Below are 27,947 nucleotides of genomic sequence, written 5' to 3'. Positions count from 1 at the left end.
AGGACTTGAATTAAACTCTAGCATATAGGCTTCTTAATTTAGAGTATAAAATATAAAATAGATAAGAACAAAAGGAGTGTCTAAATAGATGGAAACAAAGTAATAATTCATTCCTTTCAAAAACGTCTTTGAATTCTTAGGCTTTCCTCTCACTGAATGTATCCAGGCTCTAACCTTTCCTTTTTCTGCCAGTTACTTGATTCTTTTAGAAGTTACCTTGCACTTTAACCATTTGTTCAGAGATTCCGTTTTGAAAGAAAAGAAATTTCAGCTGCCTTTTTTGTTATGGTGACATCCTACCACTTTATGGAAGTGGTGGAATGTCACTTAAGGAAATGGTCCAAATTTGCATTCAAATATTAAACATTAATTCTCAATAGGCTCCTGCACTAGACCAGTTCTGAGATGTAACCCCTTAAACATGTTTAGTTGCTGAAGGGGTACAATATAGGTTATTTAAATTAAGCCAGTTTTATTCTACAGCTTATTTAATAAAACAGTACAGAGAAATAGAACAGACAGATCTGTTAGAACATACAAGAAAAAAAAAATCAGATGTCTTAGTAATGGACCAGACTACAATTTCAACGGTTTCTATAGATATTATTTTGAAAGAAGTATTTTATCAATCATTTAGGACAACAAAACCACAGAATTGCATGATAGGCAGCATAAGAGCATATTCCTCGTATCTATCAATCCCTTCACCACATATAGTAGCTTTTCAGTAGGGATACAGAAGAATTTATGGCATTTATGCAGCGTCAATATAAGTGTAGTTTTCCTTAACAAGGATCACTACTTCTTTTTACATAGATTGTGTAACAAGCCAGTCATTCTTTACTAATAATACTGCTAGTTGGTCTACCAACAGTTATAGTTTGACTATCTACATAACCGTCCATCCCCACCACTTCCTTTTCCTCTGGTTGCCAGCTGCCAGGTCTTCTTAGTTATACTCATCTGCAAGCTGAAGTTTGAAGAACAACCACGCCTCCTAGAAAATGTGTAACAAACACTTGTCACTGTCAGCCGTGCTTATTAATTCTTTTCCGGGACTCAAGAAGCCAACATTTTACCAAGATTTCTTCAAACACTGAAGTTTTACCTTTTGCATGAGTGCATAACAAGAACTAGAATAATTATTTCAAAGGAAAGTTTAAAAGCCTAAGAAAATAAAAACAAGGTATTAAACAGTTTAGGAATCAGTTTTAATTCTTTAAATCACTTACTTAACTGCTGAGTCTTGTTTCTTCACTTGGACACATAAGGCAACTGACCTAATGTTTGTTAGTCTCTTTTAATTCTAATTCATGAGCTCTTTTTGTAAATTGGCACTCAGTATTTTAAATGTATTATAATGAATGCTACATAACTTAATATTAATAAATTAATGCTCTAGAGGGTCTTTTCATTCTATGAAAAATTAAGTGTTATATAAGGGGGGGTAGGTTTTAAGTTTCAGAAATCAGACAAAAGTAGGTATCAATTAGGAAAGAGTATGTGAAAGTTAGAATTTTAGAGTGAGATATAATTTCCAAAAATAGAAGGAAAACCATCAAGGCTAGGAGAATAACACATGTAAGAGTATGGCAGTGAGAAAGAACTAAGCAAAGAGTCCAAGGCAGAAAGGAGGAAAAAATTAACAAATGAATGATCATTTATATTGCAAAATGTATAAACCACATCCTTCAGTTAACCATCAATACTTGACTACACTTAAAAGTATTTTTCTCCAATTTGGTAACATGTAACTTTCTACACTGTGAAATAAAGATATTGTTGATTTACTTGATATTTCCATTAATATTTTGTCTTATATTCCTCTTTTAAAGACACAAGTAGCAAACAATAAATATTGTAGACTCTTGTTGTCTTTGAGACACAGTTTCTGAAGTGTTTTAGAGAACACTATACTGACGCTGTATGCCAAGTAATGCAACCAGAGAAAAGAGGGATGTAAGGAAGGAAAGAAACGTTTTGGTAAAAAAAAAACAAACAGTAGAGGTAACTGACTTGAAAAGAATGTGACAGCTAGTCTTAGTAGTCTACATGTCTAGTGTATCTCTGGTATAAATATTTGGGATGAGGAAGGAAAGCAAGCATTAAAGATCATCCTTATAAACCTCATCAACTGGGTTATTAAATACTATCTTACATACTATGTTAGGCATGAAATATCAAAGTCATCTGTTTTTTTTTGGCATCACATACAATTTTAAACTTTTGAAAAGTCTTGTTTCATATCATATGTATCTCATTTTAATAAAACAAAGGAATAGTAGAAACTGCACCAACCTAGGAAATTGAGGTTCTGGTTATAATTCTATTTAAAGTGAATTTATAAGCCCTTCCTTAATGGTCTCGATTTTAATGTGAGGAGACTGAATTGTAACATCTAGAGCTTTCTCCCAGCAAGAATATTTTACCATACTAAATCCTCCCTTCTCCTCTACAATCTGCCTAAATTTTGGGGGCACCTTATCTTATATTCACATTATCTTTCTTTATATAACTAGATGGCTCTCTTGTTCTCCTTGCCTTTACAGGAAATCTTATTGTATGTTCTATTAAAAGTGGAATCTAAAAAAGACATTTGTAAAGAAAAAAATAACACCTGTGGGAGCACTACTAAGAACGAGTCAAAACAGTATCAAATAGTAGGTAGTTTTCATTGACCCCAACTCCTTAAAGTTTAAATGCAAAAAGGATTTAATTGAGAAATCATTCAATTTCTGTCACATTTAACTGCATACTGAACACATATGCAAGTCTCTTGGTTTACTGAGGTTATGTTTTCTACCCTTTTGTAGTTCCTAGCCTTTAAAAACAAAAGGACTCATCAGGGTTATGTAGAATAGGACAACTGAAGGAACAACTCAAAATGTGTGAGTAAACAAGAAATAAATTTGAGGGGGTGTTAATTTCTTCCATTCATACACTCTCAATCTATAATTTCTTTTCTATGTAGCCAGCCTGTAAGGTAACCTCCTGTTTAAGGACTCCTTGATGGCTTCTTTCTGTACTTGGAATAAAATCAAATTTCTCCACAGGTCCTTCCTTAAAGGCCTTGAATGATCTGACCTTTGCTTAACTTTCCAAACTTATTTTGATACCCTCCCTAGAGCTGCAGCCTCCCTTACTATTTTACACTTTCTGGAGATCATGAAAGCTATTCCTACGTTTGGGTCTGCACAAATGCTTTACCTGACCTCTCACTAATCCAGTTTCAAAAAAAGTCATTTTTTCAGGGATCTTGTTAATTCCAAATCTAAACTATGTTATTCTTTCTCACAGTACCCAGTTCTCCTCCTTTAGTGTACTTGCAAATTGTGCTCCCTGCCATGTATTCACCTACAGGCTTATTTGATTATTGGCTATTGTCTTTACTGTATCAGGTCAGTGACCATGTGTTTTCTTTAGCAGTATTTAGGCAATACCTGATCAAAAAAATCTACTAACTAAATGAAAGAAGAGTAAAGCAAGTAAGAACCTAAAAACCTGACAGCATATAAACTCAGATCATGCATCCTGAATCGAAGGGTCGTCACTGGTTCGATTCTCAGTCAGGGCACATGCCTGGGTTGCAGGACAGGTCCCCAGTAGGGGGCGCACAAGAGGCAACCACATATTGGTGTTTTCCTCCCTCTTTCCTCTTCCCCTTCTAAAAATACATAAAATCTTCTAAAAAATGGTGATTCTTAAAAAAAAAAAAACCACAAACCCACCTGAGATAATGCTAAATATACTCAAAATAAGTTTGTTGTTTTGAACCAAATTAAAAACACTAATGAATGTAATTTATGGCTTCAATCTTTCTGGAAACCATGCTAAATAACAAAGTTGTGGTTCTAGTTACATTATAGTCCACAGATTAAAAAAACACCTTCTGATACGCTTACGGGGTGGGCAAAATAGGGTGTACAGTTGTTCTTATGAAAACTAATACAGTAATTATTTACTAATACAAGAAAAAATGTTTCATGTACTCAAAACTGTAAACATATTTTGCCAACCCTATATAATCCCCAAGAGATAATAAACAGGCCATTAGGTTGAGAGTAATTACAATTCACTAACTGGAGATATGTGTTATCTGGTTAATGTCAATTATCTGCAACATATAAAATCAATTTCCTGATTACAATGCTGTAACACTATTTTTATATATATTAAATTATATCATGAGCATACTTCGACAAGGCTGGAAAATCCTTTTTTTAAAGGGTTATTTGGATGGTGGACAAAAAGAAGAAAAAAAAAAGGTTGAAACCCTTCCCAAATGATTAATTTGGGAGGCCATTTTAGAAAGCCTAGTATTCATGAACTATTTTGAAGAGATAATTTAAGCTTTGTATGGGCAAAACTGAACATTCTCATATGTTTGAGAGTTTATTTTGGGATCGAATGTGTATCCTTACAGCATTTATTTTGAAAGGATTTGGAAATTTAAAATAAACGAGTGATTTGTTTTCTGTAGTCCCCAAGTGCATCATCCAGTCCCTAAGTGGTAAGTGATAATGCCCTAACACCACCACCAAAGCAAATATGGTTTTAAAAGTGCCTTGCCTTGCCATCTAGTTGGGTTGACCAACTGTAACTGCTGAAGAGCTCAGATGGTAGCGATTTATCCTAGTTCAAACTTAAAGGTAAACTACCCAATGACTGGGGTATTCAAGAGGCCAAGAAAATAAGTTCTTTCCATTTTCACGACCAGCATCAACATCAAGGGATATACTAGTGAACACCACGCCAAATCTCTCCATAGCCTCAGGACCTAAGGGGAGGAGAATGCTGGCAACAATGGTGGCTGTAAGCCCCTAAACATTGATTTCTGCTCCCCCTCCCCGCCATACTCCTTTCCAGTGCCATCACAGGCAGAAGCAGAACTTCAGATTTAAAGAGAATAATAATATGGACCCTAGCTCAATTTTTCAATCTGGCAGAAACCTATGTGTTGATTAAAGATACACTGTTATAGTTGGCTGGCACTATTTATATTTCCTTAAGTAAGTAAGTTTCTGCATACAGGATAATATTCCCCAAATAGGACAAGGAAGGATAGTAAGCAATGTTACAAAATACTGCTAGAACAATTTGATTTCTTCCTGAAAATATTTAGATTTTCAATGTCTTTCAGATATTTTTAAAATAAGACATAATACATGAAACTCAAAGTATCAAATTAACAAAAGGAAAAGTTGAAGAATTAATACTATGTATTTTTGAGTTGCTTCAATTTTAGTCATTTTATTAATTTCTTAGAAGTTTGGTAATGAGAACCCTTAGAAATCAATTTGCAGCTAAACAAAATATGAAAAGTTTCTAGTATGTAAAAAATACTATATTAATTTTAATGTACATTTTTATATATAAAGTTGTTATTTCATGAGTTTTTGTTGCCAAGAGTGACCTGAGGGCTAGTGCTAGTTTATAAATTTTTATGCTTCTTTGGTGAAGAAAAACTAAGGACAGAAATAGTTGGCTTAGTAAATTTAAAGGTTATCCTTTTATTCCGAAATCATGTCCTTCATACTTTTTTCCAACATTATCTTTTCGTGAAAATAGAAAACTTCTGTAAGAAATTAAAAATGGTAAGACGTTAAGTTTTAATTTTTCCTCACAAAACTTAAGTTGGTAGCCTATTATTTTCCCCTCCATTTTGGAAATTTGGTTCCTCCAAGTAAAAAATTTTAAAACTACTGGCCTTTGGAATTAGACATGAATGCAATCAAATCTCAGCTTAGTTATCTTCCAGTTGTGTGACTTTAGACAATTTTTTTTCCCTAAACCTTAATTTTCTTATCTGTAAACTGTAGAGTTGTTTGGAACATTTTATGAGACATGATTCAAATTCCTGGCGTATCAGATGCCAAGGAAAAAAAAAAAAGTTCTTTTTCTTAAAAAATTATTTTAGATTACAGTTGATGTACAGTATTATTTTGTTCTTTAACTTGGAACACACAGGCATGTATTTGATAATCTTTCTGGATGCTATCAATCAATTCATATTCTAGAGGGTTCCAATCCCTCTAACATCTTCAGAGACCATGCCCAATCAGTTATCTTCTATGTAGGTTTCTTACATCTTCAGCCTCTCCTGCTTTACTGGTTTATCTCTTCTGTTCATAAACATATTTAAGACTTTAAAAACAACAACAAAAAAAGGTGTGTGCACCTACATTCTACCTACTAACTCTGAGTGTCCTCCAGAATCAAACTCCCCACTATTCCCCCATTAGGCTCCAAATGAATTGTGAGCTAACATCTATCCTCAAATTGTTAATCCATTTAGGATCACTGATAAATGACCTCTTACAATTTCAAAATCCACTGGGCATTTCTCAGTCTTCAATTTAAAAAAGATTGCTTTGTGGCATTATACACTATTGTCCTTTCCTTCCTTCTTGAAAATAAATTTCAATCTTCATTTTTCTGGTGACTTCTTCAAAGGTTTTATTTACTTATTATTTAATTAATAATTAAAAAAACCTCTCAGATTGGCCATTTTGTCTTATCTTTTGTTTAACCCACTCAAACCCATGGTGGCTTCAACTACCACTTTGATCAATCTTTTGTATTCCAGTCATTTTACTGAAGCCACACTCATGGCTTCAACTACTGTTCATACAGTAATAATGCCTAAATCCAGAAACTTAAATCTCTAGCACAGGCCTTTATTTAGGCTGTAGACCCTGATAATCTCCTTAGTATTATCCTCCCTCCTCCTCTCTTCACTCTTCTCATTTAATAAAGGTCTATCTATCCCCTAAGTATCTCCATCCTCTCAGCCACATTTTAGCTCAGCCACTTTTCATTTGTTATAAAATCACTGGCTAATCTCTCTCATACCTTTCTAATCCACACAACATTGCCGCTGGGTGATGTCACTTTCCTGATTAAAATCTTTCAATGAACCTTATAAAGCCCTCTTGAATAAATCTAAATTCTTCAGCATACCATACATGATTCCCTCACCCTCTCTGCTTCCTGGTCTCTATCCTTTTCCTGAGCACTTCCCTGTTGTCAACGTTAGAAACACCCTAACCTGTAAGAATTTTTGAGTTTTATTTGAGCCAAATTGGCAACTGCTGGGAAGCAAAACCTCAAGTGATTGAGAAAATGCTGCAGAAATCGAGTTTAACCACTTATGTTATATATCAGAATAAAAGGGGAAGAGATAAAGGGGTTACATGAAATTCACTGGTGATAGATTGGGGGAAGTGAAGCTGGGAAATCTCTCGAATTGGATACAAAGTAAAAGGAACAGACACATAATTCTTTTACATAGGAAGGTAAAGGATAGTTGACAGCAATTAACATGATAATGACAATAAGGGGGTTTGTGGTCTCTGCTCTGGTGGGGTGACTGTGCTTTGAGGGGACCAGAAAAGAAGAAATTACTTGGATATTCCAAAGGTTATGTTATCTTTGATGCAAAAAGACAACAGACAGGCTCTAAGGTGAAGACTGACCTTTGCTAGGACATGATACCTACCTTGAACTGTTTTAGTCAGAAAATTTTAATTTCAGACCACCATCCTATGTGGTTACTTTTAGGTCTCTGAATTTGGAAGGCTACCATGCAGGCCTCATCTGAGTTTGCCAGGTTTAGTATACGACCCTTTTTTTGTCCACACTATTCATTCCTCCTACTGAACATCCTGTTCCTCAATAAAACATTCTTGCTTTTATGCCTTTGCACACACTGTTGCCATCTCTGTTGGTAAAATCCTCCCTCGTTTATCACCTCTTCCTACAAATAAATAAAACCTCTACTGCTTTTTTTTTTTTTTTTAAACTTCTGTTTAAGTTTTACTTTTTTCTCTAGGGGGAAAAAATCTCCTGAACCATTCTTACACTGACAATATAATCTCTTCAGTGAAACTGTGTGTGTGTGTGTGTGCGCGCGCGCGCGCCTAAGCATATATTAGCTCATGAACCATGTTTTCTCATGAATTCTAACAAAGAAATTGAAAGCCATTTTAACCCTTGGGGATTGTATCAGAATGTCCTTAATGTATAATTTTAAAAAGTCCTCACTCCTATTAACTTTATTGCCATAAATATTTATTAATTGAAGTTACATTGAGGTCTGTTAAAAACACTGAACAAAATGTAACCTGTAGCATTTCAAATATAAACTTGACAAACCAGGTGACTGATCAGCATTATTTTCTTGCTGATAATTTATGCACAGAGAATAATTTTTACATTTGGAGTTGGGGGTGGCAAAACCAGGGAGTGAAAAATTATCAGTACACCAAGCAGGATAGTAATCAGAAACAAAATACCTAGGTCACCATCTATGGATGGTATATTAGGGAAAGTATTACAGGTATTATTTCAATTGATTTTAAAAACTTTTAAAATCAATCTTCTAAATTCAGAAACCAAACAAGTTTATTGAAACTTATAAACTGATGATGTCTTCTAATTCTGTTCTTGGAGACACTGGCTTTACTTCAGGTTTGTTGGGACTGGAATGAAGAATTGCCTACATCAAGTTTAATGAGGTTATTTCAACTCCTTTGTTATTCATCCTGACCTACATAAAACATATATTTATTTTCTTAATGCTGTGTGACTACATCTTAAAAATAAATCTTAGTTAAATACTCCAAGACAGCCATAATGAAAAGAATCTCTGCAGCACTATGTATTTTTAAGGGTAAAAGCCTCTAACTCTATTGCCAATTCTAATATCACCTCCTTAGACCCTGTGAAAAATTTCACGATGGAAAACTGAAAGTAACAACTATTGGTTGGTTGCTTGTTTTTTTCTGTAAGATGGCTCTAGGAGAGCTCAGTTGTCTTTAAATTCATCTGAAACAATTTTGTTAGATTGTATTGTGATAGCTGTCATCAGCGTGCATTTTTTAAAAAAAAAATCAAAATTGGTGAATTTCTGTATAGCTACTTTAATACTGAAGATGGAAGAAAATATGCAATATTTTCGGCATATTGTGATTATTTCAAGAAAGATAAAAATGCCAACTGAAATGCAAAAAGATTTGTGCAGTGTATGGAGAAGGTGCTGGACTGATCCAAAGTGTTGAAAGTGGTTTGTGAAGTTTCATGCTGGAGATTTCTCACTGGACGATGGTCCACAGTGTGGTAGACCAGTTGAAGTTGGTAGCGATCCAATTGAGACATAGACAGAGAACAAACAATCAAGGTTGTACTACCTGGGAGATAGTTGACATACTCAAAATATCCAAATCAATGAAGTTATTGGTGAAAATGAAAAATATGCCTTTTATGGAAAATAAAGCCATATGGACTCTTTGGTCAACCCAATAAAATACTGTTGTCTTAATGATTTTCCAAAGGCCATGATCTGACAATATAACATAGGCCACACAGTTTTGGTTTTATAATTTAGAGTCAATTTTAGCAATATTGAAGAAAAATGGGGAACACAGTGAAAATATAGTCAAATGTAATCAGATTTGATCCAAATTCTCCTTGATGTTCTGTGTCACTTTATGCCATTTAGCAGCTTGATTCCTTCAAGTGCGAGATGATACCTATCTACTGCCTCCATTACAAAGATGATGTACAGTGATTAATAAGCTAATATCTATAATATAATGTGGAGCTCTGGTATAAAGACATTCTATAAATACAAAACATTTTCTCAACAACTCTGCATAAGATGATCTTCAAATAAAAACAGGTGTAAAGTTACTTTACAAATGACTATGATAATGAACTACATTACCACACTGACTGGTTCTTCTCATTAATATTTCTGAATATGGGTGAGATAAATTTTATCAACTAAAGACACAGATTATTATACACTATGATAAATACTATGAAAATATAGAGTGCTACATGGGAACTGGGTGGGGGGGAGATGCTTTCACTTATTATCTCCTTTATCTTAATAATACTTTCCTCAGCTTATCATCCTTTTACACATGAGGAAATCAAGGCTTCAGGTTGTTAAGTCAATTAACCTGTCCAAGTTCACACAACTTAAATGGGAGAGCCAGGAACACAGGTTTAATGTAAAGATTACATTCTGCCCACTCTTCCAAGATTTGCTAATGTTTTCTTCATGTACGGCTTAATGCCCTCACTATACATCTCAGCTCATTCTCCCCTTTCTCAATGAAATCTACTCTAACCATCCTATTTAGTAAGTCCCCCCTTACCCTTCTATACTTTTTCTTTAGAAGTATTTATCATTTCCTAACAAATTTATTTATTTAATTGTTCACATTGCCTATGGTCCTCCACTAGGTGGTTAAAGCTCTAGGAAGTTAGGGATCTTGGTTTCCTTTACAGATGTAACCCCACCCCTGGCATAGTGACTAATTCACAGTAGCCTGGCCCATTTTTCCTTTCCCACTTTTTCACGTTTACCTGTATGCAAAAACTTGTTAACCATTCTCGCTTTTGATTCTTAAGAAAACAGGGCCTACATCTGAGCCAAATTAACATGAAAATACTTAAACTTACTCTGAAATTATGTTTAAAAATTAGGGTCACTAAGTATCATTTTTAAAAATTGTAGCCAGATAAAAAGTCATGAGAAACGTGTAAAATAAACTGTGGAATGTGGAGGATACAACAGATAAAAAATCGATACTTAAGAATGCCTGCTCACTTTCTATGTTTTAGAGGCTGAAGGGAGGCATAGATGAAACAGAGGAATCAAAAGTACTTTGAATCAGTGGTTCTCAAACATTATGGATTTCTTCTTAAAAATAATTTTTTTTGAGAGATGGGAGGGAGAAAAAGAGGGCGAGACATGCCGATGCAAGAGGACCACCGTTAGGCTGCCTCCCGCAAGCACCCCACCAGAGAACCGCAGCACCTTGTGCTTTGTGGGACAACACTCAACCTAAGTAGCCCTACTGGGCAGGACTCAAACCTCATGGATTTCAAAAACCAGTTACACTAAAATAAAAAACAAAAAACAAAACAAGTTGGAGTGACAATTGCCAAATTTTAATTTTACAACAAAAGGACATTACATATGAAATATGAACTAGCAAGTTCATCAGAATATATTAACAGAGAAATGACAATTTCAGTATAAAGGCTAGTCATTTTTACTGAGCAAATTTAGGTTCACAAACACTTCATTAGATAATAAGAGTTTTTTGTAAATTTAAGATATAGTATGAAAAAGTAAAACTTTTAAAAGAAGCTTTAACAGAATCTATAACGTCAAGATGGAGAAGACTTCCTTTAACAAGAAAAAGCACAACCACTGGAGATTAAATTTGACATTAAAATTAAGAATATCTAGTCATCAAAAGGCACCATATTTAAAGTGAAAAGGAGTGCTAAAGACTAGAAAGATATTTGTAAAGCCCTCCAAGTATTGTTACCAGAATACATGAAAAGCATTTACAAATCAGTAAGATAAACAACCCCATTAAAAAAAAAACAAACCCCAAGTAATTCATAGAAAAAGAATATGAATGGCTAAAAATAAATCATAGTGTTCTCAATTACAGTGCTAACTGGGGAGATGCAAATAAAACTACAGTGAGGCACCATTTCATATTCCTTAGAATGGCAAAACTTAAGAAGTCTAAAGTATTTGGAAGGTGGGAAAATAAGACTGTCTTACCTATCACTGAGACAGTTTGGAGAGAAAACTGGTAGTTACCTAATAAAGCTGAAGAAGCAACATCTACCTGTGTTCTAGAAAGCTACTACTACTAGACATATCCCAGGGCACTCTTCCTCATTGCTGTCTTTTGTTTGTTACAATGAATGGGGGGCACTAACTGAACAGATGCCTAGGATGCCAAGCACTCTTGGTGTGTAGAGATAATGCAGCCCCATGTCCCATGTCTTTTGAACATTCTGCTGGATATTGACTTAAGAGAACAGGGTGAGAAAATATAAGGTCAGATATTTATAAACAGAGCTTAACACAGTATATGTGTTGTTTTAATACAGATGATTTTTAAGAATGCATCCACTGTTTAAAGAAATCACCACACTTTTTGTTTAACACTGAAAATAGTTTCAGGAACTTATCATCAATAACAGTGAATACCCAATTCAACACACCTGTTTTAATCTGCATTTGTAGTTGTCCTGTTCATGGTGATACTACCCATTGGTGCAAAGTAGCTGACTACTACTATTTCTGGCAGTGCTTCTTAGACTTAAATGTGCAAACAAATCACCTGGGAATCTTGTTAAAATTCAGCATCTGAGTTAGTAGGGTAGGGCCTGAGCTTCTGATTTAACAACCTCTAAGAAATCTGATGCTACTGGTCTATCAGACTTGGTAGCGAGATTTAGAGTGCGGTTAAGCCACAGCATGATATTACTTTGCTGTAAATTACATCTTATATTTTATTAAGTACATTACTTTCTTTAAAATATGAATGTTAGTTTATTATTATGAATTTTATTTTAGGACAGTATTGGGAAAGTTGCAAAATATTTCTATAAAAATGAGATACAGGGTCAAGGACCACTGACCTACAGAAACATGCACCTAAGTAAACGTATACAAGAATATTCCCTACAGCATTGTTTAATAGGCAAACAATTGGAAACAACTAAAATGACCAACAGGAACTTGGTATAGTCACATAATGTGGAACACATACCATAGTGCAGTAAAAATAAAGAAACTAGAACTACTTGAATAAACACAGGTAAATCTTGGCAAACTGAGCGAAGAAAGCCACAGGAACGATGTATTAAGCTGGGGTTAGTGGTGAGGAATGGGGGAAAGGCGGTAGTAGGATTTAAGAGGGGTATATACAGTACCATGAAGACACTTCAGTTTGTTTCATAGTTTTATTTCTTCAAATTGGTAATGGGTACATGGATATTCATTATGTTGTATGTTGCCAATGCTTATATTGCTATATTATTTCTCATTTTACCTGAATTGGCAAAAACTTTTGGGTTTAGACAGGTGTTTGGAAAACACTGCTCCACAGGCAAAGGGTTTAGGACTAGATGTCAGAAAGCTCAGCTTCAAGTCTCAATTCTACATCTTACAAATTGTGTAGCTTTGGGCAATTCAAATAATTAACTTCTCTGGGCTTTATTTCATCTGTTAAAAAAAAAGTCATAAAACATCATTTCCCCCTAACTCACAAGGCTGGATTTGAGAAGCATATAGGGCAATGTATGTGAGAAATTTTTAACAGGGTACAAGAGGCAGGTATAATTTTTGTGCAGTAAGAGGAAATATGTGGATACATGAGAAATAAAATCTACCAGTAAATAAACCAAACAAGTTAATTTGTTACTCTCTTTTCTTGGCATCTCTGATTCTAAAGATATAACATGAATCTTAACATGGAAGAAACAGTTTATCAATTCCTCAATGGCATATAAGTAAGTACTTTCTCTACAACTGTTCATTTATGCTAATTCTTCACCAGGAAATTGAAATTTATAATACCAAAACAAAGGAGAATTGCACTAAAAAGTACCCTTATTTAACTAAAACAATCAATGTCACTTAACTAGAGTGTTGATTCTCACTGACATTTGTATGAAGTGAGCAGCTGGCATATTTTATTAACTCTAGATCACAGATGGAGAAACTGACTCAGATGTGGGATACCTGGCCTGGAATTGCAGACCCATTCTGTGTCCATTAAGCTACCAAAACATTATTTTGTCATGATGCTTTACAGTAATTTTGTCACAGGGATACTGAAAGTTGTTAGATGTCATTTCATACACATTTCAAAATGGGCAAAAATACTCAACAAAACAAGCCACTTACCTACTACAGTACCATACAGTAAAGGACAAAGTTAAAACTGCCTAGGCCTGCTAAAAATTTAATCCCATCCTTGCCAATTAACCTTATTAATACTAGAGTAGGAGAAACGAGTGGTTAAAATATGGGTGAGCGTGCTATTGATTTCCTCCATCTTAAATAATATAGCAATTATTAGACAGCAGGGACTTTACATTTTTTATTAGCGAAAACAGAGCTATCTCCACTGTTTCAAGTAACCCACCACCCTCACTCGCAAAATAGAAATTTACCAACAAGAGTTGAACAGCCTTAAATTAGACCACTGCAATTATGACTGTTACATTGGTTATTAGATCAGACATATCACCCAGCTTATGCTATACAAATATGAAGAGACAAACTGTTTATGAAGAAAAGTTCGTTTTAAGTCTCCCTGTTAATGTAAACGAGTGAATGTTATTACCACATGTACATGACTTTTTACTCAAATTCATTTTGTTAATTGAAGCCTTAAAAAAAGAAATCAATGAATCATCTTGCGTATCAACTGTTATATAGTACAGAAAGTATTAAATACGAATAACCTTTTCATAAACAGCCAAAATTTAAAGGTCACCCTTTCTGTATTCCGTTATTCATCCTTTCTTTTACCAAATCCACCTCACACTGACTTAAATCAAGGCATCGTTAAAAAAAAAAAAAAAAATTATGCCCAGGCACAGGCAGAAATTTCACCATGGATTACCATGAACATTTTTTTTTTAAACAAGAAACGGGGTTCTCTTTTACAAAAGACCTTCACAATAATGCAATCTAACTTGACAGAACTTTCGTTTCAGAATTTAAAAAAAAAAAATCCAAACATAAACTCCAATTATCCGATTGAAAACCCCTGACGCGTCTACCCCAGAGTTCGAAAATAGGTAAGATTAAAGTTCGTCCATCTAGAGGAAAAAAACCCCTATGGCCCGACCGAAATACACAAATCACTGAGCACCCGGCAGATTCGATCTCAAATCGAGGCTGACACACGAGGGCATTCAGGAGAAAGCTCTCGGGCGCCGCGAGTCTCACAGTGAACCTGACCTCACCTGTCGGTCTACTAGGAGAAAAGCCAAGGAAGTGATATGAGACCCTTCTCGACAAGGAGGACCTAAGAGACCTTTTCCTAGCCCGTCAGCCTGTTCCTCCCTGCCCCCAGATTCCCGCAGGCTCGCCTACCACAGGGACCCTATTCTACCTTTCCCTTTCAAGTAACCACCGGAGAAGCCTCTCCAAAACACAGACCCAATCCAGAGGGGCTTCCCCGCCTTGTCCGGCGTCGAGTGGGATCCCGGTCTCCAACAACAAAGACGCCTCCCGCTCCCCTCCCCCCGCCCAGCCGGCGGCTTCTAGTCCCTACGGCGCTGCGGCTCCAGGCCTAGCGCCCCCTCCCCACGCCGGGCCGCAGCGCCCCAGCTCCCCCCGCCTCACGCACCTGCACCTGAGGGACTGCAGCCAAGGTGTCTGGCAGAAAGGGCTGGGAGAGAAACTCTGCGACGCGCTGTCCTCCACAGGGCGCGATCCGCGATGCCGCCGCCGCCGGATTCTCCCAGCCTGTAGACGGGCCCGGCCGAGGAGGAGGGACGAGGGCTGCTGTCCCCGGCGACTGGACGAGTCAAGACGGCAGCGCCCGAGAGGGCCCACTCGCGCTCTCGAGTCCCGCCTCCTCGAAACGGCCCTGTTCCGCCACACGAGCTCGTGTTCTGCTGACTAACGGCCCCGGCGCAAGGCGCTGGAGCTGCCGCCGCCGCCGGCTGCTCTCGGGCCTTAAGTCCCGAGTGGCCGTGGTCGCAGCCGCTGCTGCTGCTGCCGCCGCCGCCGCCGCCGCCGCCGCCACCACCGCCACCACCACCGCCCTTTCTGGTACTGCAGACACCACCCAGACCTAGCCAGGTCTTTCTTCTCTTCAATTCCCCTTTCTTTGCGCTTTTCAGCCTGGCAGCCGCTGGGCTCGCCCTCGTGGCGGGAGGAAAGCTGGAAGGGAAGCGACGAAGACCAGCAGAAGACTTGCTAAGCCAGGAGTTGGTCACTGACTGGATGAAGATGCCAAAGCTGACCCGTGCTCGAGCCTGCAAGCTGGCCGGGGGAGGGACGCAGCCTAGCTTCGCCCGACTTCCACCAATCACAACTCGCCATGCGGAGTCGGGAGCCGGGAGAGGCTGAACTGAGTCGGCAGGAGGCGGGGATTGCGGAAAAGAAGGGCCAATAGGCGTACAAGTTCCCTGTACCTCCGCCTTAATGAGCTGCCCAGTTCGGACCAATGGGGTAATTCTCGCCTCGAAGAAAGGGGTATTTATTTGTGGTGTTTGATAGAGAGGTGAAGCGGAGGGAGGGAGCCCTGGCCCCGTGCAAGAGCATTGAAGTTGCAGACGGGCTGAGGGTGTCCTTTGACCTCCGTAAGGAGTCACGTGGGATGACGGGGGCGGGGCGGAAAAAAAAAAGCTGGATGAGTTCCTTCCGGGTCAGTGACGGAGGCGTCTACTCTAAGAGGCAGTTTCTGGCAACTGGTTATTTGCATCGTCCTTGTCCGAGCGCGTGGTTGTGATTTCGGCGATGAGCTCCCAGAAAGGGAACGTGGCCCGTTCCAGGCCTCAGAGGCATCAGAATACGTTTAGCTTCAAAAATGACAAGTTTGTTAAGAGTGTTCAGACTAAGGTAGGAACCTGCCTGTTGCACGAAATCTGACTCCAGGAAGCAATGAATGGTTCAGGGGAGGGGAAAGAGGAAATGAAAGTACTTGGCGAGGGCGATTGTGGACCGTAGCCCAGAGTTAGTTTTGGCTTCAGTGTAACCCTTTTCAAAATGGTATTCCCACAGCCTTTCTTTGACCTGGATGTGTTGTCTTATAAATGCATTTGGCAGTCAACATTTAAATAATTGCACAAAGAGTGAATGGGACCCTCATCAAACCTAAAATGTAAGTAAGTAAATTGAATTGTTGAATGCCCCCGTCTGGATCATATACTTGCCATAGGAAAACGAGGATTATGGCACGAGTGTCAGATTATGTACGAAGTTTATGCAGCAACCATTTCTTGAAAAACCCTAAGCCTATAAATTTGTAGGAACAATGTGAAGGATTAAGCGCTCTTAGCCCTAGTGCCCTCACCAACATAATGGATAATAGTAGGCTATTTTGTAAAGATTATTTTGAGGATCAAATTGTGTGATTAATATAAAAAGCTTGTTTTGCTTTTTATAAGTCACTTACTTCTGTAGCAGGTTTTCTGTAAACTGGAAGAAAATTCAAATTTTCTACATAGTCAGAGGTGTTGGGTTGTATACAGCTAGTTTGCTGTAGGTGTCTGCCCCTCCAACTTCATAGTCATAAGGAGAGGAGACAAATTGAAAACAAGGGTATCTTGGGGGCCACCATCACATCAGATAAACCTGATATTCACACAAACTGTAGTTCAGATTTACTAGGTATGAGGCTTAAGTGAATTATTTAATATTTAATTTCTCTAAGCTGTACTTTAGTTTCAAATGAGAAACCTGGCAGGATTGTTGTGAAGCTAAACTAAATGATATATATAAATGGTCTAGATCATAATGTCCAACAAGTGATTAAGCTCTCAACATTGAGAAATGTTGAAAGCAAACCCCTTTTCCTTTCCTCTTTCAGTCTTCACTAACTCTACAAATATTTAATGAGCACATTCCATGTACAGAGCCCTGTGCTTAAGTACATACAATGTTAAAAAGAGTTGACTTTGCTTTGAAGGAGTTTATAGTTTCCTGAGTCATTGGACAATAAGCAAGCACAAAGATACATAGTTACAAGTTATAATAAATTCTGATGAGGGAAAGACAGTTCAGTAAAGAGGGATATTTTCAATTAAGTGCTCAGGGAGTCTCTTCTGTATCTTAGGTTCAGATTCAGGAAGAAAAAACCAAAACTGAAGCAATATTTGGAAAGATAATTCCCAAGTTCATGCCTACTGTGATACGTGAACCTGAATAAAAAGCTGTGCTATTCCCAATAGATGTCCGTCTGGTCCTGTGTTCTTACTGTAAGTTTTTGCACAAGCATTTAAATCTGATTGTTTTTCATCAGATGATAAAGAGCAGTTTTAAATAACTATTTAGCTACAGTGTACCATACTGTACTTCTTGTACTTAGGTACAAGACTTCTTGAACTCGCTTCTTGTGCTAGCAGTTCTTCATAGACTTCTTGTACTGTTCATTTTCTTGGTGTTATCTAACAGCCATGTTATTGTGGTCTTAAATCTTTTCATGAGTCTCAAGTTCAATCATTAAGTTTTAATTTTGTTCATAACTTTTATCATTTATTCCTTTGCTTCTTTTTAAAGTGTGAGGAAGCCTCATTTGTCCATTGGTATAAACATCAGGTGCTCTGTTATTGGAGGTAGAGAGAAAAACAGCAAGAAATATTTTACTGAGGAAAGATAATTAGGTTGATTGTTCATCTGTCTAATGGAGGACTAATAATTGGCTGCATTTATAGCAAATTCTGGAGCCAGCTAGATGCCACTATCTACAGCCAAGATTTTGTCAGAAGCATCTGACTCTGACTTCATTCCTATGCTTTATATCAGAGAGCTATTTGATTCAGTGACATTTAACAAAGAAGGAGTGATAAGAAGTGAATGATTCTCTGTAACTCTCCATATAGTATTGTAGTAACAATTGACTACATGTACCTCATTATTTTGTAGGAGTCCTGCATGATAGTTCTCCTTTTCTGCCAAGCAATTTTTTAGGACCTCACTGAAATTAGAAGATGGGTAATGACAGATGTTTTATTGGGAAATGTGTATGTGTAAAATACCCATTCCCAAAAGGGCAGAAGTGATAGCTGTCTTCATGTACTAGAATATTTTCTAGAGGAAGAGAGAAGCTTGTTCTGTGCCATTCCAAGTGGTCAAACTTGGACCAGTTTCAAACTAACAGGTAAACTTTAGCTTAATATAAGGGAGTTGTCTAATAGTGAGGAGCTTGCACTGGGATTTTTAAACTTTTCCTTCTCTGGGGTTTTTGGAAAGAGGCCTCTATGTCCGCTTGCCTGCAGTGCCTTCTTGGGACTTGGAGAGTCAAAAATAGGATTAAATCTCTTCTAGTCGTTTGGTACTAAAATGCAGATATTACCAAGACAGCCTTGTGATTCTTACTGTAAAGGCAGTGCTGTGTAATGAGAAGAACAATAGATTAAGAAACAAGAGCCACATTTTGACCCCAGTTCTCTCATTTATTTTGCTGTGTGATGGTAAGTACTTTACCTAAAGCTATCAGTCTGCAATATGGGGTTAGTACTATCTGTTGTTTTACTTTCCTCTTAAGATTGCTATGGGGAATCATTAAAAAATATTTTTCAGAAATAGTGATACAAATATGAACTAAACATAAAATATATGATATAATTTATGTGGACTTGCAGTGGCTCAAAGCCTAAAAAAATTAGAGAAGAAATACATACTTGCTGAATGTTGAAATAATAGAAAAATAAGCCGTGGCTGGTGTGATTCTGTGAATTGAACGCTGGCCTGCAAACAATTGCATTCCTAGTCAGTGCACATATCTGGGTTGTGGGCTGGGTCCCCAGTAGGGGGCGTGCCGAGAAGCAACTGATCCATGTGTCTCTTGCACATTAATGTTTCCCTCTCTTTCTTCTTCCTTTCCCTTCTCTCTAAAAGAAAATAAATAAAATCTAAAATAATGATAATAATAATAGAGTAATGAATAAAGTATAAAAGTGAAAGTACCCTTTCCCAGCCATATTTCTTTTCAGGTACAGTCACTGTTTACAATTTGATGTGTATATTTTTACACATCTGTAGGGGTGGGCAAAAGTAGGTTTACAGTTGTTTATATGGAAAAATAATATAATAGTAAATAGTACAAGAATAAACTGTTTCATGTACTCACAACTGTAAATCTTTGCCTACCCCTGTATGTAATAAAATTCATTTTTCTTTCTCATTTAGTAAAGTGGATGTATCAAAACATAGAGATTAAACTAATTCTTTTTAATGGCTGTGTAATATTCTATAATACATGTGGAGTAACTTAATTACCTTACTTTGTTTTTTAAGAATTTTTGTTTGTTTTTAAAGAGAGGGAAATGGAGGGAGAGAAATATCAATGCATGAGAGATACATAGATCCGTTGCTTCTCGCACACCCCCAGCTGGGGATCTGGCCTGCAGCCCAGGCATGTGTCCTGACCAGGAATCGAACCAGCGACCTCTTTGTTTGCAGGCTGGTGCTCAGTCCACTGAGTCACACCAGCCAGGGCTAATTACTTTAATATTAGTAAAGTTTTTCACTATGACAAATAAAGCTGCAGTAAAGTTCTTGTATCACATATTTGTTCCACATCTGTTATCAAACATCGTGCATCTACTTAGGGGTATAGAGTTGAGCATAATATACTGACATGACTTTAATTGAAGCTTATGGTTTGGTGGGCAAGGTGGCAAGCATTAATCAAGTAATCTCTAGAGTATGTTAACACAAGTGGCAGTAAGGGCTATGCAGGAAAGGTCTAAGAGAACCCTGAGAGCACCTGACAGGAAGACTTGGTTAAGTTTGGAGGGTTAAAAAGGCTTTCCTGAGATCTGAAGGATACAAAGCATTTAAAGAAATAAAACAGGAAAATCATTTATCGTCTTCTGAAGGGTGCTATTTGTTTTCTATATGTAGTCAGCATTGTTTTTACTAGCATTCCTAAAATGTTAGTGCCCTAGGATTACCTGATCTTCTCAATAAGTCAGGAGTCAATTTCATGGTCAAGTTACTTTGGAAATATTATAGACTAGATACCACTTTTAGGGAGTCATAGTGTACAGTAGCATAATGCACTCAGATGTTTTGCAGTTAAAAAAAGTTCAGTCAACCAAAACTTGCTTAGCTGTGGAAACCTTTGGTTTACCTAATGCCTACTGAACTTAACCAATTTTGGGGGGAGCATTCGGTTTTGGGAAATTCTTGTCTTTACCTTGAGATGGAATAGGAAACTGAAAATCTAAGGCTCTCTATTCTAAATAGTTTTAGAACTTTTGTTAATAACAGCTAATATTTTATACTTAAGTGTGTTAGTAGTCACTGTGCACATTTGATACACATTATCTAATTTGATCTTCAAAAGAGCCCTAAGATAATGCTGTAATTATCCCATATTGCATACTGGGAAATTAGAACTTAAGAGGTGAATGATGTGCCCAAAGTTACATCTATCTGCTGCCTCTAGTGCCCTGACCTGGAACCAAACTGCAGCCCAGGCATGTGCACTGACCAGGGATCAAATAGGCAACATTCAGCTTTGTGGGATGACGCCCAATTGAGTCACACTGGTCAGAGCTCAATCATATATTTTTAGATATTTTATTTAATAGGCAATGAATGACAACTGAAACTAATTTGTCTTGATTTGATCTGAGTGTTAAAGAATAATGGAATAGTACTGTACTCACTATTGAGTCATAAAGTTTTATAGTTGTCAACATTTGTTTCTACATGAAGCTAAATATTGTACTACACTATTAGAAATATTCTCAGAATTTTTCATCTAGGTAAATTAGTTCACCTGAGAGAGAAAGAAACTCATCATTTATATTAACTCTCCTCAAAGTAGTTTATTTTGCATTTAGAAAAACCTAGTAGGGAGTGGTGCAGTTGGACAAAGAGCCTCAGGGGTGAGAGAGTTAAGCCACTGTGACATTTGTTCTAAGCTGTAGGACTCTTTACACGCCTGCGCAAGTGTTAATCTGAGGTCACAGACAGGTGTACAGAGAATCCTGCTGTCCCCACAACAACCCTGCTGTCAGCTCGCTTCGTCTTCAACCGTCCTTGCTCTTTTTCTCACCATTGACTTTTGTGAAAGGAAGAAATGAAATGAGAAGGGGATAAAGAAATAGCTAACATGCCTAAGATTCCCTACTGATATTTTCCTTACCACTCTAGGTCAAATAGCACTTAAATATAGTAAATAAATTAAATAAACTTTCCTTTTCTGAACTTGCCTGATATGTACAAGGCCTTCTACATGAAGGAAATAATCACTAGGACTTCGTAGTTGCTAACTTAAGCAGAATGGGAATTTATTGGAAAGGTACTGAACTGTTCTCACAAAGCTTAGAAAGGTGTTTATTTATTTGATTTGGATCTTTTATTTTCCCCCTTGGTCCAAGATTCCCAAGTGGGCCTTTGCTACTGGGGAATTTCACTCTCGTTTGGTTTTGTGCATATCCAACTTGATGCAATCTTCTAACCTTTTTAATGCCCCCTCCCCTGACCATTCCAATTTGCATCCTGTAGTTGATAGTTTATTACCATCAAATACAGACATAGTGTTGAAAATAAAATTTCTTTCACTTTCTTGCCCTACCTGACTATGTTTCCCTGTAGTCCTTAAGCAGTGGTGTTTGTTGAACTGTCCCCCGCTCCTTTGGAACTCTTTCTCTCATTTGCTGCTTTAGCCTCTTTCGTCCTCACTCAAAACCCTAGCTTTCCTGAAATACATACCATCAGAGTGTAATCCCCTCAGATCTGTCCTTGCTTTCTAGTTATACCTCCTCATTTGTACCTGGCTCACTGCTTTTCCACAATTCCTGTCATCATATTTAGTGATTGCTACATTCACATGGATAATCCACCATTTGATCTCTCAGCTGTAAACCCACTCCCCTACCCCGCGACTTTGGAAATATGTTTCCATGGTCAAAAATCTTTAAGCTCTATTATTGCTTATAATTGTTCCACTTAAAAATTTTTAAAAAATACTGACTGCCGTCTCTTACTTGGTTTCCGTATTCCTCAGGTAGATAGATAGTCTGGCAGAAGTAAGTCTGCTTGAGTGTGGTTGGTAGGGTAATAATATGGGTGTAATAATTTATAGTTTTAGTTTGAACATTTGACCTAAAATGGCATATGGTGTGCTTGAGTCTAGTACTGTCATGTTACAGAATTACATGCTTATGATTTTGTAATAAAAAAAGGGGCATTATTTATTTGTTCTGGACCCTGTATTTTTAACTCCATTGAGTACTATTTACCCTTCCGCTTTCCCCTGTACCTCATTCATGCCCCCTTTTCCCACCTTATCCAGCTTGGAGTGCGTGCTCCATTAATAACTGCTTTTTTTCCTTTGCATATATCTCAGCTCCCTTATCCTTCTTTCCCTCTGTGGTATTTGCCTGGGAAAATCCTAACCCTGCTTATATCCAGTTTTCTATTATTCTACCATCACATATACCAAACTACCTGCATCTGTACCCATATATGCTGCCTTTCTGTTAAAGTGGGTAAAAGGCCTGTATCTCCCAAGTCTAGTCCTTCCACTTGAACCTTGGAGCTTTCTCCCTAAAGGACTTAAGTCTCCTTAGTTGTTGCCCATGTTCTCTTGCATCATCAATTTTTCCATCTCTAGTGGGTTCAGTTTCTTAAAAAGATTCTCCTTAGGTAGAATCCGTGTTCTTTTATAGTTCTACCCTGTATTTTCTTCCTCATTCTAGAAAAGCTCCTGGTTCTCCACTTCTTTACATCCCATTGTTTCTATCCCTATCCAAATAGTTTTTGTACCCATCATTTCACCAAAACCACTCTTGTCAATGTTATTGATTTCCCTTTCCAAATCCTTGGTTAATAATGCTCAGTTCTCATCTCATTCACTTGGTCAGCATCATTTGCCTCTTGGTCTCCTGAAATAATTTCTTCTTTTAGCTCAGTCCACGCTTTTAAATACTGTTTTTACACTAATACCTTTGAGATCTGGAACTCTAGGCCAACCTGCTCCTGATCTGCAGTTATTGTTAAACTACCTACTTGACCTCTATTCTTGAGTATCCAAAAGGTATCTTACATTTAACACGGCAAAGAATGAACTCTTCATTTTTCTCTCTCAGACCTTTTCTCCTCTAGTGTTCTCTAGCTCTGTAAACAACTCCATTATTTACCCAGTTTCTCAGACCAAAAATACAAGAATCACCCTTAGTTCTTGCCCTTTTCTCACATTGTGTGTTGAGTTATCAAAACTGTGAGTTGATACATTGTTAATTTTCATAACTTCATTACTTCCTGACATATTGTTTGTTTACTAGTTTGTCTTATTTATGGCCCACCGTAGAATATGATTTCTATGAAGGAAAGATTTTCTTTACATTCTCAAAACCTAGATCAGGAATTGTTCCATAGGAGGCATTATATAAGTAGTTGGTGATTGAATAAAGTAAATAAATAATTCTCATAATATGTTAAATGCTGTGATGAAGGTAGACCAGGGAAGTACCAGAATAAATCAGAAATAAAGGGAGAGATGGAATAATTGGTAAAGTGTTGTCCTCAAGGAGTTAGTACATCTTGGGGATGAAAGGGTCAAGGAGAAGCTGAATGGAATCAGATAGATGAATAAAGGAGGAAGAAGAGTGGGTGCTGATGATTTTGTACGTTGTGGGTCAGGAAGTTGACGGAGTTTAATCTGAAAATGAAATGAAGAGGATTAGGTAAAATTGTTGTTGGGCTGGGGAATGTTTTGAAAATGAGGCTTCTCTTTTATTCATTTTTGAGGGAAGAATTTGGACACAAATTTTTGCAGTGATGTTTGAGTGAATGAATAAAGGTTCATCTATTTATTTATTTAGTTAGTTTTCTATCATGGTTACAATTTTATTTTATTTTTTTCTAATTTTTAATTTATAAATCATGTTTATTCTATTACAGTTGTCTCTATTTTTTCCCCTTTATTCCCCCCCACCCATCCCACCACCATCCCCCTCTCCCACAGTCAATTCCCACTCTCTTGTCCATGTCCAGGGGTCATTCATACATGTTCTTTGTCTAGTCCCTTCCTCTTCTTCCCACCATTGTCCTATTTCCGCCTCCACTCTGGTCACTTTCAGTCTGCTCCATGTTTCCACGTCTGTGGTTTATTTTGTTCATTAGTTTATTTTGTTGAATACAGTCCATGTATAGGTGAGATAATATGGTAATAGTCTTTCATCAACTGGCTTATTTCACTTAGCTTAATATTCTCCAGTTCCAGCCATATTGTCACAAAAGGTAGGAGTTCCATCTCTCTCTCTATCTTTCTTAAATGCTGATTGATTTTATTTATTTTTTAAATGTGAAAGTTAATTATGAAATGTTAAAAAAAAACCATTATAAAGTCTCAGCAATTAAACCAACATGATATCAGCACAGAAATAATCAAGTAGATCAATGAAATATAATGAACATTCTAGAGACAAACGTATATATCTAACAATACAATATATGATTAAGTTGTTATTTAAAATCAATGGGTAAAATATGGCTCATTAAACAAATAAGGTGCATGGACCTCTATTACTTGAAATAAAACAAATATAGAGCCCTATTTCACACATTATACAAGAAATTTTCAGGTGACTTAAAAATCAGTATGTAGAATCTAAGGAGTTCTTTTTTTTCTTTTTTAAATTTTATTTTCATTTATTTTTTCAAATACATTTGTCTCTGCCTCCCCCCCACCACTTTCCCGTGCCCCCTCCCTCCTTCCCTCCCTCAGCTCTTCCCCTTTGGTTTTGTCCAGGAGTCCGTGCTATAAGTTCCTTGACTTTCCACTTCCCTTCCTTTTCCCCGCCCCCCTCCGTCCTTCCCTCTTGTCTCTGTTGGTTTCTTTTCCTTTCAGTGTTGCTGGTCTTGTTTTCTAAAGGTTCATCTTAAAGAGGGAAGGGCAAAAAAGGCTAGGAGTCTGTGAAAGATTTTTTTCCAAAATAAGATTATAAATAGAGATTTATGCTTATTTCTAAAATGAACATATTAAATTATAGGATGGCAGAATCTCAAGACTAAAAGCCTCTCTTATGTAATAGGCTTTCTGGTTAGAAGACTATGGTTAACTAAGACCTTTCTGCCAAAAAACATAGCCAAATGAGCCATGACCCGTGTGGCTCAGTTAGTTGGGCGTCTTCTGCAAAGCAAGATGTCTCTTTGAATCCCTGTTAGGGCATTTGCCTCGGTTGTGGGTTCATCGCTGGTTGGCAGGGTACATGTGGCATGAAACTGATCGATGTTTCTCTCCCACATGAATGTCTCTCATTCTTTCTCCCTCCCCCTCTCTAAAAATAAATAAATAAAATCTTAAAAATAAAATAGAAGGATAGCCAAATGGACAGATATCAAGCTATGAATTAAAATTCCAGTACTATCAATTTAGGCCATCATTCTTTTAAATAGTTGTAGTCTGTTTTATTTTGGTTTTGGTCAGGTTACTTTGAAGAATAAAAATGTTTTCAAGTGTATGTATTGATTGGGTAGGAAAATTTCTTGTCAGTTGTCAGATTTTAGATGTTTTTGGATTTTTGGCTGAAGGTATCAAGTTCTTGTTTAAGACTGGCAATAATGGTGTGGTAGAAGACATTGATCTTGGAATCAGGATTTGGGTTAAATTCTCTGCTGTTTACTGGCTGTATGATCTTCAGCAAATTTCTTATTCTGTCAGCATCTCAGTGGGTTTAGCTGTATTGTGAGAGTTCAGTAAGGTTTATGAAAATGCTCACATGGTACCTGGCTAGTCCATTCCTTCATCTTAACTAAGATGTTCATCATGCTCATATGCTACTCCCTCAGTTAGTGACTTTCCTGATGAATCCTGTTGGAATGTCTCTCTCCTTCCCTGTGGCATTTATTGCCCTCACCACACATATGGTGCATGTCATATTAGTTACCAGTATGTGAGTCTTGGCCTTTTCTCTCACATATACATACAGGCATATTATCTATCTCTTAGAGAACAGGGACTCAAGCATTTTGAAAGTACTCATGGCATATAATATGCACCTGTAGCAGCAGTTCTATCCTGTGGGGTGAAGCAATGGAAATCAAGATTGCCATTGTACAATGGATTATTGATCTTTGTTAATTCACCTGTCTTTGTTGAGTCCCTGACATTAAGAAGATATGAATTCTTTGACTAGTAACTTCTTCAAAAGGTGGGGAGGAAAGGTAAATATGAAGCATTTTCATTTAATAAACTTATGTTGAAGTATAAAATACGAACATAGAGAAAAGTGCAAAAATCATAAGAGTTCAATGAATTTTCATGAAGTAGACACAGTCATGTAACCAATACCCAGATCAAGACAATGTCACTGTCCTCTTCTAGTCACTACCACTCTCTTCCTCAACTGTAACCATTATGTTGATGAATGTGAAATATTTTATTTTTTAAGTATATTTTATTGATTATGCTATCAGAGTTGTCCCAATTTTTCCTCCTTTACCCCCTCCACTTGGTACCCTCATTCCCTCCAGCAATTCCTCCTTTACCCCCCTTAGTTCATGTCCATAGGTCGTACATATAAGTTCTTTGGCTCCTCCATTTCCTGTGTTATTCTTAAGCTTCCTCTCTCTATTTTATACCTATCAATTATGCTTAATCCCTGTACCTTTTCCCCCGTTCTCCCCTTCCCCTTCCCAGCTGATAACCCTTCAAATGATCTCCATATCTATGATTCTGTTCTTGTTCTAGTTATTTGCTTAGTTTGTTTTTGCTTTATAGATTCAGTTGTTGATATGTGCGTTTGTTGTCATTTTAATGTTCATAGTTTTGATCATCTTTTTTCTTAAATAAGTCCCTTTAACATTTCATGTAATTTTCATGTAACTTTCCTATGTCTGGGAAGAGCTTTTTCTGCCCTTCCATTCTAAAGGATAACTTTGCTGGGTAGAGTAACCTAGATTATAGGTCCTTGCTTTTCATCACTTTGAATATTTCTCAACAGTCCCTTCTTGCCTGCAAAATTTCTTTTGAGAAATCAGCTGATAGTCTTATAGGAACTCCTTTGTAAGTAACTCTCTGCTTTTTCCTTGCTGCTTTTAAGAGTCTCTCTTCATCTTTAACCCTTGGCATTTTAATTATTCTGTGTCTTGGTGTTGTCCTCTTTGGGTCCATCTTGTTGGGGATTCTCTGTGCTCCCTGGATTTGTGTGTTCATTTCCTTTGCCAAATTATAGAAGTTTTCTTTCATTATTTTTTCAAATAAGTTTTCAATTTTTTGCTTTTCGTCTTTTTCTGGCATCTCTATGATTTGGATATTAGCACATTTGGAGATGTCCTAGAGTCGTCTTATACTCTCATTTTTTTTTGAATTCTTGATCCTTCATTCTGTTTTGGTTGAAAGCTTATTTCTTTCTTATATTCCAAATCGTTGATTTGAATCCCGGCTTCCTTCCTGTCCTTGTTGCTTCCCTGTGGA

At 37.0% G+C, this 27,947-nt stretch overlaps 2 protein-coding genes across 2 annotated transcripts in view; one reads left to right on the top strand and one right to left on the bottom strand.

The window, feature by feature from the left end:
• Positions 1-15,548, bottom strand: part of ABHD17B (abhydrolase domain containing 17B, depalmitoylase) — a 39,240-nt gene extending 23,692 nt beyond the window's left edge. Inside the window, exon 1 of the mRNA XM_054583024.1 lies at positions 15,189-15,548. The gene's annotated coding sequence lies outside the window, so the exon portion shown is untranslated. The remainder of the gene's footprint in view (positions 1-15,188) is intronic.
• A 675-nt stretch (positions 15,549-16,223) lies between these two features.
• Positions 16,224-27,947, top strand: part of CUNH9orf85 (chromosome unknown C9orf85 homolog) — a 51,733-nt gene continuing 40,009 nt past the window's right edge. The window contains exon 1 of the mRNA XM_054583264.1: positions 16,224-16,408. Within this exon, the coding sequence (XP_054439239.1) occupies positions 16,307-16,408 (102 nt within the window). The 5' untranslated portion in view covers positions 16,224-16,306. The remainder of the gene's footprint in view (positions 16,409-27,947) is intronic.

The sequence above is a fragment of the Pteronotus mesoamericanus genome, unplaced genomic scaffold (assembly GCF_021234165.1).
Source record: "Pteronotus mesoamericanus isolate MK-2021 breed Mesoamerican mustached bat unplaced genomic scaffold, CSHL_Meso_final contig_73, whole genome shotgun sequence".
NCBI lineage: Eukaryota > Metazoa > Chordata > Mammalia > Chiroptera > Mormoopidae > Pteronotus > Pteronotus mesoamericanus.
The sequence above is the reverse complement of the archived record's forward strand: the minus strand, read 5'-3'. Positions and strand labels throughout refer to the sequence as shown.